Source organism: Oryza sativa, chromosome 7, assembly GCF_034140825.1.
Source record: "Oryza sativa Japonica Group chromosome 7, ASM3414082v1".
Lineage (NCBI taxonomy): Eukaryota > Viridiplantae > Streptophyta > Magnoliopsida > Poales > Poaceae > Oryza > Oryza sativa.
In genome coordinates this window covers 18834600-18846605 of record NC_089041.1, presented here as the reverse complement: position 1 = coordinate 18846605, position 12006 = coordinate 18834600, and the positions used below count along the sequence as shown (strand labels likewise).

The window sequence follows — 12006 nt, the reverse complement described above, 5'->3', positions numbered from 1 at the left end:
GTCGCCTCCTCCTCCCTCTACCTCGTCGTCCTCGCCACCGCTCACCCTCCGCCCTATCCTTCTCCCCCGTCATCCCTGTCGGTCGGCGCCGCTGCTGCTCGGCGAGACCTCCGACATCGCCTCCCCGGCACTCCCCTCTCCTTCTCTCTCTCCAGGGACATTTTAAGCACAAAAATCTCCGAAGTAACATTTCATCCGGTAGACAACGTATTGAGTGGTATTTTATCCGGTGCATTGTATTAAGTAGCATTTCATCCGAACCCAATCTATAGGGTGGCATACTGTCCATTTTCTCGCTTTACCATGGGATCTCGTTTGGACAATACGATACCAAGGAGGTATATCAGAATTAGATCGGATACTCATCAGGTATCATCTCATATCTCGTAGTTACTAGCTAATACTTATCGGTACCAAGTCGATACCCAACGGCCAATGGTACAGCTCGATATCCATCGGGTATTAGATCTGAGCTAAAAGGAGCTAAAAGGAGGGAGAGAATAAGGGAAGGAGTTGGTTACTTGTATCGGTTTGCTCATCTAGAAACGATGACGACGACGAGGTCGGGCAACGTCAAATCTGATCGGTAGGATTTCAGAGTTTCAAATCCGCCTCGGACAAGCAACGGGGAGGGCATAGATATTTGCTTTAACCATTCCCATTCCCTGTTGTGTGAACATGAGATCCTAATTTCGACAGCAACAATTGCTTTCTCCCTCAACGTGACGATTTCGGCTACAACGATCACGACTATCGCATGGCTACCTCGATAACCATACAAGGGCTATCATCATTAAGTTTTCTTGTTGGTTTGTACTCAGTTCTAAGCGGCATGGGTTATGCCTGAACTGCATGGGATTTTGGAGTATATGATTAAGATCGATACAATATATAGTTGTTATGGTTGATACTGTTATGCTAGATATTACATCTTTAGAATTGGTTAACATCCAAATCAATTGTATTCTTTTCTGCAAAGAATGGTTCATTACAATCGAACCATTGTATGCGGTACATCTCCCCTTACACAAGCTTTCAGAATTTCAGTTTTCTGATGGGCCAATTTGTACTTGGGTGGAGACATCCTTACACGTCTGACCAACCTACCAAAGGCTTCTGCCGTCACTTGTGTTCTTTCTATTTATCTAAAAACTCGTGTTGTTTCTGCAGAGCAAAGCATCTCTTTAGCATCATCACTCAAGTTCTCATCAATATTCAAGATCATCCTGAATGTCAATTGTGATACAGAAGCAACAGGAAAAAAAAAGAAAGAAAAATGTCTGCAAAAGAAACAAAAGCCATTCAACCAAACTGCTATCAGAAAGCTTACCAGCGTCACAGAGTGAGAGACAAGGAGACCAAACTGCAGAGATTACCATGATGAAAAAGCAGAGTCAAAAGAGAGGAGTGAAAAAAAAAAAGCAGCAACTGTGCTTGAGCAAGCAAGAGGAAGCTTGAAACAAGCTGGAATTCTACTAATGCAATTCTATTCCCCTAAATCGATCATAATTTATGCTGCAAATAAAATAAATTGAAATGAAAAAAATTGCATGCTTCTCACTCCTACAGATCGATCAGAATTCAGAACCCAAAGAATTTCTCCCGATCTGAACAAAACCCACCCCGAATCTCTGATCAAGAAAGGGATCAGATCAAATTGGTGCGACGTTTTCAGGTGTCGAGCTCTGAATCTGCCCATGGAGTCTTCCGTTTCTACTAGCCATTGAGCGCAATGGCATCGAGTGATCCATCCTCGCAAGAATCCCGGCGGCCATGGCGGCGGCGGTCAGCTGCTGGAGTTGGGGCCGTAGCACGCGCCGCGGACGGGGTTCCAGAGCCACTGCACCATGAACCGCCGGCCGTTGACGCCGTTGACGTTGTAGGAGGCGCCGTCGGCGGCGCGCGACACGTTCCCGACGAGCCCGCCCGCGCCGCCGCCGTCGCCGTACACGCCGAGGCAGAGGTCGGCGATCTCCGTCGGCGCCGTGGGCGTGTCTCCGGCGTACCACGCGTTCACCAGCGGGTTCGTCGCCAGCTCCGCCAGCTCGTGCCCGAGCACGATCACCATCCCGTCCACCCCGACGTCGCCGTTCGGCGGCCGCAGCACCTGCTGCCCACCGGCGCCGCCGCCGTAGTCCGGCGCGGCGAACGGGTACGCGCACTTGCCCGGGCACTGCGTGGCGCTGTTCCCGACCCACGCGTACGGCACGGTGACGCCGACGACGGAGGCGAAGGTGAAGTAGTGGAAGCCGCAGACGGCGCGGCAGAACTCCTCCACCTGGACGTCCGGCGAGGTGAGCACCAGGTAGACGCCGCTGTAGGGGTCGAGCGGGAGCGGGTCCGGGTAGGCGTACACGGCGGAGCGGATGACGGACTGCATGTCGATCCGCCGCAGCGACGCGCCGTGCGAGTACCCGGCGTCGGAGCGCTCGCCGGCGACGGCGAACGCGCCCGTCACGTTGGCGCCCGTCTGGTCCGCGTACAGCCGCGGCGCGCGCGCCCACCAGTCGGACACCGCCGGGGACGGCGCCGCCGGGGCCGAGAGCGAGGCGAGGAAGTCTCGGAGCACCGCCTGCGCCGCGGCCTCCCACCGGCCGTACCAGATGAGGTAGAGGTTCGTCGGCGACCCCGACACGACGGGGCCCATGTGGTACTGCATGTCCACCAGCTGGTTGCCGTCCACCAGGTAGTCAGCCCGGTACACCGGCGCGCCGCCGGCGGTGGAGACGGCGGCGGCGGCGAGGAGGAGGAGGAGTGGAAGCCTCCCCATTTTTCTCGACGAGTGGAGTGGAGGAGTGAGAGCGTGGGGGAAGTGAAGTGGAGTTTTTGGTGGTTTTTGAGTTTGAATTCCGACTCTTTTTAACTTCAAAGTTTGGTTGTACTACCAATGTGGTGATAAAAATTGTGACTTCCAAAAAAGAAATTTGATGGACTTGCATTGGGAGGGAGGCCGACAGGTGGGCCCCATGATGTTTGTGCGTAAATATCCACCATCTGATTTGAAGATTTAAACCCGGGTTTATAAAAACGCTGCAATTCGAATGCTTCAATTCGAAACGGACATTTTTTTATATATACTTCTAAATATAAAAATTACATAAAAAGATATATTGCAATTTTTTCATAATATAAATATACTAGTATAATTTTAAACATTTAATTATGATATACTGAGTACATCTTTATTTTATCAATTATTTAAGATTTTAAGGTTTGACTGTATACATTATCTGTTTGGAAATGAATGGAATACATCAGCTGATCTTTAACGGTATAATCCACGGAATGAATTATATACACACTCTTCTATTTATAAAATCAGACTTGTGAGTGGATTTCAGATCAAATTTGCCCAAGTTGATTTAAACTAGGTGGCATATGTGGCCAGACCAGGGGAGGCTTCCTGCTAGATCTTTTTAATCAGACTGGACCCACCTACTTGATGTGCATTTGCGAATAGCATGGACCACATGTCAACGGCTGCACGAAGCTCGAACATGGCCCTTGGTTCTAGAAGCAGTGCGGATGACGTGTGGGCCCCACCCAGCGGTAAGGAATCATCATGGCAGTCACTTGTTGCTGGCTTGCTTCCAGTGGAAAGCCTGAAGACTTGTGGTACAACTGTTAACTAAGGCCCTGTTTAGATAGGACTAAAACTTTTAAAAGTCCCTATCACATCGGATGTTTGAAAATTAATTATAAATATTAAACGTAGACTATTAATAAAACCCATCCATAATCTTGGACTAATTCGCGAGACGAATCTATTGAGCCTAATTAATCTATGATTAGACTATGTGATGCTACAGTAAACATTCTCTAATTATGGATTAATTAGGCTTAAAAAATTTGTCTTGCAAATTAGCTTTCATTTATGTAATTAGTTTTGTAAGTAGTCTATATTTAATACTCTAAATTAATGTCTAAATATAGAGACTAAAATTAAGTCCCTGGATCTAAACACCACCTAAACCCAATTCAGCAATATTGAATGATTCGGCAGACGATGTAACTAAGAGTACAATATAAATACTCCTTCCGTCAAGAATTAGATTTAACATAATCTAATACAATAAATCTGGACAGGCTCTATGCTTAGTTATTTTAGATGAAAAAAGGAGTATAATCTAATACATATATGACATATCGTAACACTACAATTCTAAACAACTGTCTAAAATATGAATTCCTCTTTCACGTAGAGGGGCCGGCATTTGATTGTACTAACAATCATAAGGAATCATCATATGTACACCCTCAGTCCTAGAATAAGTTAATCTAGTACTCGCTCCATCTCTAAATATAAGAGATTTTGGTTGGATGTGACTTATCGATTTATTGTAGTAGGATGTGTCATATCCAACCAAAATTCCTTATATTTAGGGAGAGAGAGTACTTGATATAACACATTTTAGTGTCCAAATTATAGTATTAGGATGTGTCATGTGCAGTAGCACTAGAGGGTGTATAGTAATTTTCGGTAGGTACGTGGATGTTAATTGTGGTGACAGGGAAAGTAGACTGCTGCTAGAGAGAGGAACATTTGGTTTGAAGCACAGGTGTTTTTTCTGTGTGATTCTCAAGGAGCAGGGCATGTGAGAGCCTGCAGTTTAAAAGCCTTTGCATCATTCTATACACCTCTGCAACACCATCCATCTTTAAATTCTCTAAACTTCATTAGTAGTACTATTTTTTAATCTGTCTCAGTTTCCAATGGCTGCATATCACCCATAGCTCCATCATCAGTCATCAGAGCAAGTTTAACAGTATAGTCAACTATTAGCTCCAATTCATTTATAGCCAATCTAATAGCTCATTTATACAATAGTTACATACTACACTATTAATACCTGGTCTCACTTATCATACACACACTGCATCTTGGAGTCTGTGCTACAGCTGGCTATAAATTTGTAGCCCGTTGCTATTCTCTCTCCTTATTTATTTACTTAAAATATGTTTGCAGTTGGCTTATAGCCTGCTATTGTACCTGCTCTCACAATGCGTGGCTTGAGTGGCTTCCTCGTTTTTTTCTTTTCTGAAACAATAGACTGCATTGCTTTCTGAACCCGAAGAGTGAAACGGAAGTGATTGCAAGTTTGCAACAGAGAATGTGGAGAAAGATAAAATAATTAGACTGCTGGACGAACCGCAAAGGCACCCATCTGATATAGCTGAAGCGCTGATGATGTTGATGGTGCTGATACTCATGGGATAGGATTCTTCTGTCTATCTTTTTTCAGTTACACAAAACACACATAGAAGTAATTTATAGAGCCGCCAACCATGTGAAAAATGAATATGGATATGTTGGTGATTTCCCTAGATAATGTCTAAGGGTGGTTTCTCAACTACACTTTCCCAACTTACACTCTATCGTTTTTCACATATACGCTTCCTAAACTAATAAACGATACGTTATAAAAACAGTACATATTGATATTAATAGATTTTTTAAAAAAAAATCTATAGAAAAGATATATTTTTTTAAGTTTTTAGCTAATACTGTGCTAATCCATCATTCCGTTTTACGTGTTGGATAAGAAGGGTACCTAATTCCTTCAAACGAACACAGCCTTTAGGCCCCCTTTGAATCAAAGGAAAAACCATAGGAATTCTAGAGTATTTTATCCTATGGGAAATAATCTTATAGAGTCCTTTGAAACAAAGGATTGTTTCCTATCAATTACTTTGAAATTCCTATGGAATGAATCTTACTAGAGCAATTTTGGAGGAAAATAAGCATGAGGTCTCACCTCATGTTTTCCTCTTCATGTGTCTAAGATTCCTGCGTTTTTCCTATGTGCTAATCAAACGACAGTTTGAAGACTTTCTTGTGCTTCAAAATCCCATAGGAATCCAATAAGTATGGCATTCAATTCCTACATTTTTCCTATTCCTATGTTTTTTCAATCCTGCGATTCAAAGGGTCCCTAAATCTCTCCACCCTCGGACCGGGATCCATCTGTCCGTGGAGGATCCAAAGGCCAGAACGGCGGCATCAACGGCTAGCACGAAGACATTGACATGAGCACCACAAACTCTAACTCCTTGAAACGGCTTAGGTCAACGGTAGAGGGGAGCAAACATCGCCAGCTGTTCCTTGAAACGGCGGCCCAATAGGTTAATCGTGATAGCGTTTACCTCTTGTTCCATTCCCTATACATGTTTTTTGACCAGACTCAGGTAACTCATGGTAGTACTCATCTCGTCATTAACTTGCCGCACAGCAATCTACCAGGGCAGGCTGCAAAATTATGCTGGTGATTTTAGATGTATACTACTTCCACCCCAAAAATATACCAAATACATAGCCAGGATCCCTACATTTTCGGACGAAGGTAGCATGTATTAACACTAGGTGGTCTATAAAGGAAACTGACAGAAAATAGAAGAAATATATAATACCATTACAAATCGACAATCGCATACATATATTGCAGTACATGGTTAGCTGGGGAAGCTTGTGAAATAGAACTGGTTAAATGGACTTACATTACATGTCACTGGAAGAAACAAAAAGATTAAGATTTAAAAAAAAAAACAGTTTCTGCCAGATCCAAAGACTTCAGTTTTGCAGCAAATTAACAAGTCAGCATCTTTGGTGGAGTTGCCAGAAAAAACTCAAGTCTGCAGAAGGGCATAGTTCTGAGCAATGTACATTCCATGACTATGGGGTTTACAGGAGTAACATTCAGTCTAATTATTTAAGACGTGACCACGTGAATGATCAGGATTAACATTACACATTACCTAGTGGAAGCTACAATTTATCTGAGGATGAGAAAAAGGGGAAATGATTATGTACATCTCAGCCATTACATATATCTAAAATATCAGGGGACAACCAATATAGACCGAATCCGTTAAAAGCCGGTTGTTATTACTGGTTTTCGCCAGGTTGAGCCTTTTCTCACATTCCTCAGATGGTCAGGATTCAGGAACCCTCCAGCATGAAACAAGGTAATTAATAACTTTGCCCATCTTGCAAGTCTGTCAAACTTAGAATATTCTCAACGCATGGACCATTGCATTTTTCACCTCATCTCACTGAAGCTGAGACCTGCTACTGCTTTCAGGCCAGTGGAAGCTAGGTGCACTGTTGTATTGAGACAAATCGAATGAAATAGTCTCCACCTAGAAAGCAAACACAATTTTGAAAAAAAAAAGTGAGAAGGGTTTTATCTACATCAGATCCACCAATACAGAAAGAACAGATAAGGAGAAAAACATGGGATGTGTATATTTGATCTTACTCCATAAGGGAAGGTTTCGTGTGCACCAGTAGATGTCAATGGCCATCCCTCATTAACTTGATTATGCTGCACCTAATGAGAAAAACTTCAATATTAGACGACCACAAGGAAAAAATTTCAACTAACTCAGCGGATCTTATTACAATACATACATTTGTGGCGTCAGTTATGCTTTCGGTTGTGGTGACTGCCGTGTTTAAGGTATTTGCCATGGCATTCCTTCTCTTGTTATATGCTCTTTTAGTTTTCTTCTTCAAGGTGTCAAGAACATTCGGGGTTGCCAGTTTCTTCTTGCGGGAACGTTTTGACTGACCTTGTACAACATCCCATCCTTTTGTACTAAGAGAAATGGGCAAAGTGTCATCATTAAAATCCTCATTCACTGGATTGTATGCAAAATTTGCGGTTGAAACATGACTATCAACCCTCTGATCTCTTAGTGACTTCTCATAAGAAATCACTTTATCCCTTATCTCCCTCATGATTGATAAAGCATAGCCCTTTGATTCTGAGTTCACAGAACCAAATTCCACTACTTCTGTGAAATATTGGTGAGTGAGTTTGTAGAGATCATCATAGCCTCCTGTTTCCTGATTACTTAATGATACAGGCTGTGACATGGAAGAACAAGTTTGTTTACAATCCTTGCACCAGCGATGGATGATGTATTTTGGTGGAATCATTGGTACAAACTCCTGCCTCAGTACAGTAAGAGCATGCCTGCATAATATACCTTTGAATTGGAACAATCGGCAGAGACACAATATGTCATCTTCGACATTATCATAAGCAACTTTGTAGTCCACCTTCTTTGTTTCATCAATGTGATCTGAAACTATGTATGTAACCACTGATTCATTCCGGTCAAGTATACTATAATTGCAATGAAAAGAATGCCCGATTTCATCTAAGAACTTCTGAAATATCTCCAATGTGTACATCTTTGCTGCTTGCTCCTCCACAGATACACCAGTCATCACCGGTGGCCTCATCTGAGATGACCGTAAATCCTCATAGTTTTCCTTTTCTAACTTAACTTTCACAGCAGACTCATACTGCTCAACAAACATTTTTACAGAGGTATCTGGCATCAACCAGCCATCAAAATAGTCAGATGCACTATCACTTCTTTCTGTAATAGACATTCCTGCCCAAAAGGAATCCTTCACATAAACAGGAGCCCACTGTGTCCTGACCTCAAATAGTTTGGACAACCATTCGTTTCCCTCTAGATGAAATTGTTCGACCATTTCTTGCCAATCTTTGTCAAAATCAGGCATGGTAATGGAATCAAAGGCTAGTGAGCTAAATGCAGAAACTATTTCATCCTTCTTTTCTGTTTCCTCCAACTTTTCAGGAAGCTCATTTAAGATGTCGAGAAGGCAAAAGCGGTAACGTGCATTAGGGAAAACCTTTTTAACAGCTATTGCAACATCATGACAGTAGTTTGTAATTACTGAAGGTGGTGGCGTGCTGTTCATACATCTTACCCATGTATCAAAAAGCCAGACGTAAGCTCCAAGAGATCTACCAGCAAGAAGACCACACCCTAGTAATACTTGCTGAGCATGGTGGTTAGTGCCCACAAATGACACAAACTGTATTTCATATTGGTCGCTAAAGTTTCTGACATTAATAGCAACAACATCACCAAAGTAATTGTAAGAAGAACGTGATTTGGCATCAGCCCAAAATACATTCCTTAGTTGTCCTTGCTCATTCATATCCAAACTGTAAAAGAAGTACGGATTTTGGTCTTGCATTTTGTTGAGAAAACTCAATAAGGCATCTAGATCACCTTCAGCAAGCTTCAGTTTCCTATTTCTATCTATCTTGGTCCTGAATTCAATCTGGGTAGACAAAGGTATGCCGCTATCACCGCCTCTGCTAGAAAGCGCAGCAGCTGAGCTACTGTCTGGTGCTTCAAGCATAAGAGGTGGATTCTGAAGGAAAGGAGAGTTCTTTAGCTGCTTCTTAAATTTAAGTAAGCTAGGATCCAACGGATGGTTATGTTCCAACTCTAGAACAATAACTTCCCAGCGGTTTTGAAAATGAGCATCCTTAACAATCATCTTAGCCTTGCATCCAGTCTTTGTGCCTCGTTTTCTTGCGGATCTCGTCGCGCCAGACCTCAGTCTAGACTGCCCTCCTTTAGAGCATATGAATGTAGAGCGATAGCGGAAACCATCGAAGGTATTGTTCGATCTTCTTGTGATACCAAAACCAGAGCGGCAGCCGTAAGACACATAGAACTGAAAGGCGTCTTCCTCCGACTCAAACACCATCCCTACTTTTGGTACAAACGCGGGATCTATATCAACCGGCTTGAAGATATCACCCTCGGCAACATTTCCTTGTTTCTCACCATCATCTTCTTGCATGTCTTCCTCATTAGACGATTCCGTATTGTACTCCTCCTCTTCCATTGGCCCCAAATAATCTAGTCAGGCAGAAAATAGAGGAAATAAATCATGCCCTGTGTACATACATATCCTTGACAAAAGAATGGTGGCCACTAACAGAACACTCTGCGCGTCATCATCACATACGAAGGTAAATAAACTGATAAGCGGAAACAGTTTATAAAACAAAGCTTCCTAGGCTTTGCAACACCCAGTGCAAATTTCCAACTCTACTGACAGTGGCGGATCTAACATGGGACATTGGGGGTTCAGTTGAACCCCCCAAACCTTCTTAGGAACCATCAAACAGTTACTAGTATTAAGGTTAAGGCAAATTTCTAGAGCAGAAGCTAGGGTTAACGCAAATTCGAGAAAAAAAGTGCGTGGGTAGAGAGAGAGAGATGGGAAAGAGGATGTGCGTAACGGATGCGGCGGAAGCAGCAGGACGAGCGACGGCGACCCAGCTCGCTCGCTCGCTCGCACGCGCGATTGGATGGGGATCGGCGGTGGCGGAGGATGTGCTCACCAGGATGCAGCAGGATGAATGACGGCGCCCTGCTCGCTCGCGGGATGGATGGGGATCGCCGGAGCCGGAGCCGGAGGCGGCAGCGGTGGGCAAGAGCAAACTAAAGAGGAGGGGTCGTCAGGATAAGGGTTAAGGCAGTGTTCTTCCCCATAAATTGCACCCACGGTGCAACAACTTGTCAGGTGGGTACAAATAATTTTTAAAAGTTACTTTAAAAATCATATCAATCTATGTTTTAATTTTTTTAATTAATACTTAATTAATCACGTGTTAATAGGCAACACCGATTTTCGTGTGTGGAGGTGGAGTCGAACTCAGCCTAATTAGATCCATGTCATTATAAATTTGCTGTTTTAGAAAAATAGCATTACTATTTACGAAATTAGAAACATGCCATTACAATTTAATAGGTCTTCGAGATATACTACTGCTTACCCCTTCACCATGCTTTCTAATTTTTTCGGACCAAATTATCCTCGCGTTCTTCCTCTTCTCATTTCTCTCTCTCATCTCACCCCTCTTCTCTCTTCCATTGGTCAACGCCATTTCTCCGTCGATGAGCTCCATTGGGAGATGGATATGGAGGGTGGCGGAAGGCGACAGGGTCTATGGAGAGGCAGTGGTAGACAGGGTTCGACACCTCCCCTCCGAATCCTGGCCCACCACCCCCCACTCGACGCGATCTAGGAGCACGAGATGCCCAACTCCCAGAGTTTGGCAACGCGCTTAGCACAGGGTTTTAAATTCCAGAATGAAATTTTGGTTCTGTCAAAACACCCCCCCCTCGATGTGATATTATTTCGGCCGATTTTTTAAAATTTTTCATTTTTGTGAACTTGGTAATATTTTGTTCAAAATTTTGGTAAATCAGCGCCCTTTGATACAAACACCGAAAACAAAAGATTGAACCTTAGCTTAGCAAGGTTCTTCTCCACGTCGGCGCACAACAACCTCAGGTTGGCAGCAACGGCGGCGGCGATGCTGGAATGCAAGAGGCGGGTGAGGCTGGAGAGGAAGGCGACGGCGGCGTCAGGCTTGCAGGGAGAGCTGAGGTGGGAGAGACTATTGGTCACCTTCCATACTTTGTCCCTGGTGAGGCTGTAGGTGGTGACCAGGTAGTCCTCGACGGTAATGGATACAACGACTGCTCTCTCTCGGAAGAGGAGGCCGGTGGAGTTCACGGCTAGCTGGCGATGGAGCTTGAGGAGGCTGAACCGGAGCCGGAGCGTACTCGCTCGCGCACGATGGTTGTCTTTTGCTGAGGTTGGGCTATTTTGGATCTGGTAGTCAAAGAGCTCGACTGTGCTTCCTCGCCGAGCTCCACCGTCCCCGACATCCGCAGCCAGCCCGCTTGGCGGAGCCGACGACCTCTGGAAAAAATTTCAGTTGCTACAGTTTGGTTACCGGCCACACTTTATCATAGTTTGTCATAGACAAGTTTGATCAACTTAACAATTGTTTGGTTGAAGCCACACTTTGTGGCAGGGTTCCAAAAAAAAAACTAAGTCTCATAAATCAATGATTTTAGAAAAGTATGGCAAAATCCCCCTTAGCTAAGGTGTAGCGGTGAAATTTGATCAATTTTTTGTTATACATTGTGGCTAAGTGTGGCAGGCAACACACACCACCTCAAGTGCCAAAAACGCCAAACTAAATTGTGTGTCCATGCTAAAGAAGTGGAAGACTTTCGTGCTAGTTTCTCATATTTTCATTCGGTTACATTGTACATCTAAGAGACAATGCTCCCATTATTTTTAGATCATTTATAGGATTATTGCCACTAATTATTTACTCCACCTATTTAAAAATATGTTTCTTAAAA

At 43.7% G+C, this 12006-nt stretch overlaps 2 protein-coding genes across 3 annotated transcripts; both read right to left on the bottom strand.

The window, feature by feature from the left end:
• Positions 1-1301: 1301 nt before the first annotated feature.
• Positions 1302-2831, bottom strand: LOC4343297 (protein EXORDIUM-like 5). The gene has a single exon (XM_015790279.3). The coding sequence runs from the start codon at positions 2768-2770 to the stop codon at positions 1787-1789; it is 984 nt and encodes a 327-aa protein (XP_015645765.1). The 5' UTR covers positions 2771-2831; the 3' UTR covers positions 1302-1786.
• Positions 2832-6631: 3800 nt separating this feature from the next.
• LOC4343296 (protein FAR1-RELATED SEQUENCE 6) lies at positions 6632-10308 on the bottom strand. Of its 2 annotated transcripts, none has more exons than XM_015792215.3 (4): positions 10185-10308; positions 7409-9696; positions 7257-7328; positions 6632-7137 (listed from the first exon to the last, which is right to left on the bottom strand). In XM_015792215.3, the coding sequence occupies exons 2-4, from the start codon at positions 9680-9682 to the stop codon at positions 7048-7050; spliced, it is 2436 nt and encodes an 811-aa protein (XP_015647701.1). In that variant the 5' UTR covers positions 9683-9696; positions 10185-10308; the 3' UTR covers positions 6632-7047. The 2 variants fall into 2 exon arrangements, with proteins under 2 accessions (XP_015647701.1, XP_015647702.1); XM_015792216.3 differs by having other exon boundaries at positions 7257-7322.
• Positions 10309-12006: the final 1698 nt, after the last annotated feature.

Coding starts and splice junctions, on each gene's coding strand:
- LOC4343296 (XM_015792215.3), bottom strand. CDS start 9,682: ATGGAAGAGGAGGAGTACAATACGGAATCGTCTAATGAGGAAGACATG. Junction 7,329..7,408: donor GCATAACTGACGCCACAAAT/GTATGTATTGTA, acceptor TTTTCTCATTAG/GTGCAGCATAATCAAGTTAA. Junction 7,138..7,256: donor ACGAAACCTTCCCTTATGGA/GTAAGATCAAAT, acceptor TTTGCTTTCTAG/GTGGAGACTATTTCATTCGA.
- LOC4343297 (XM_015790279.3), bottom strand. CDS start 2,770: ATGGGGAGGCTTCCACTCCTCCTCCTCCTCGCCGCCGCCGCCGTCTCC.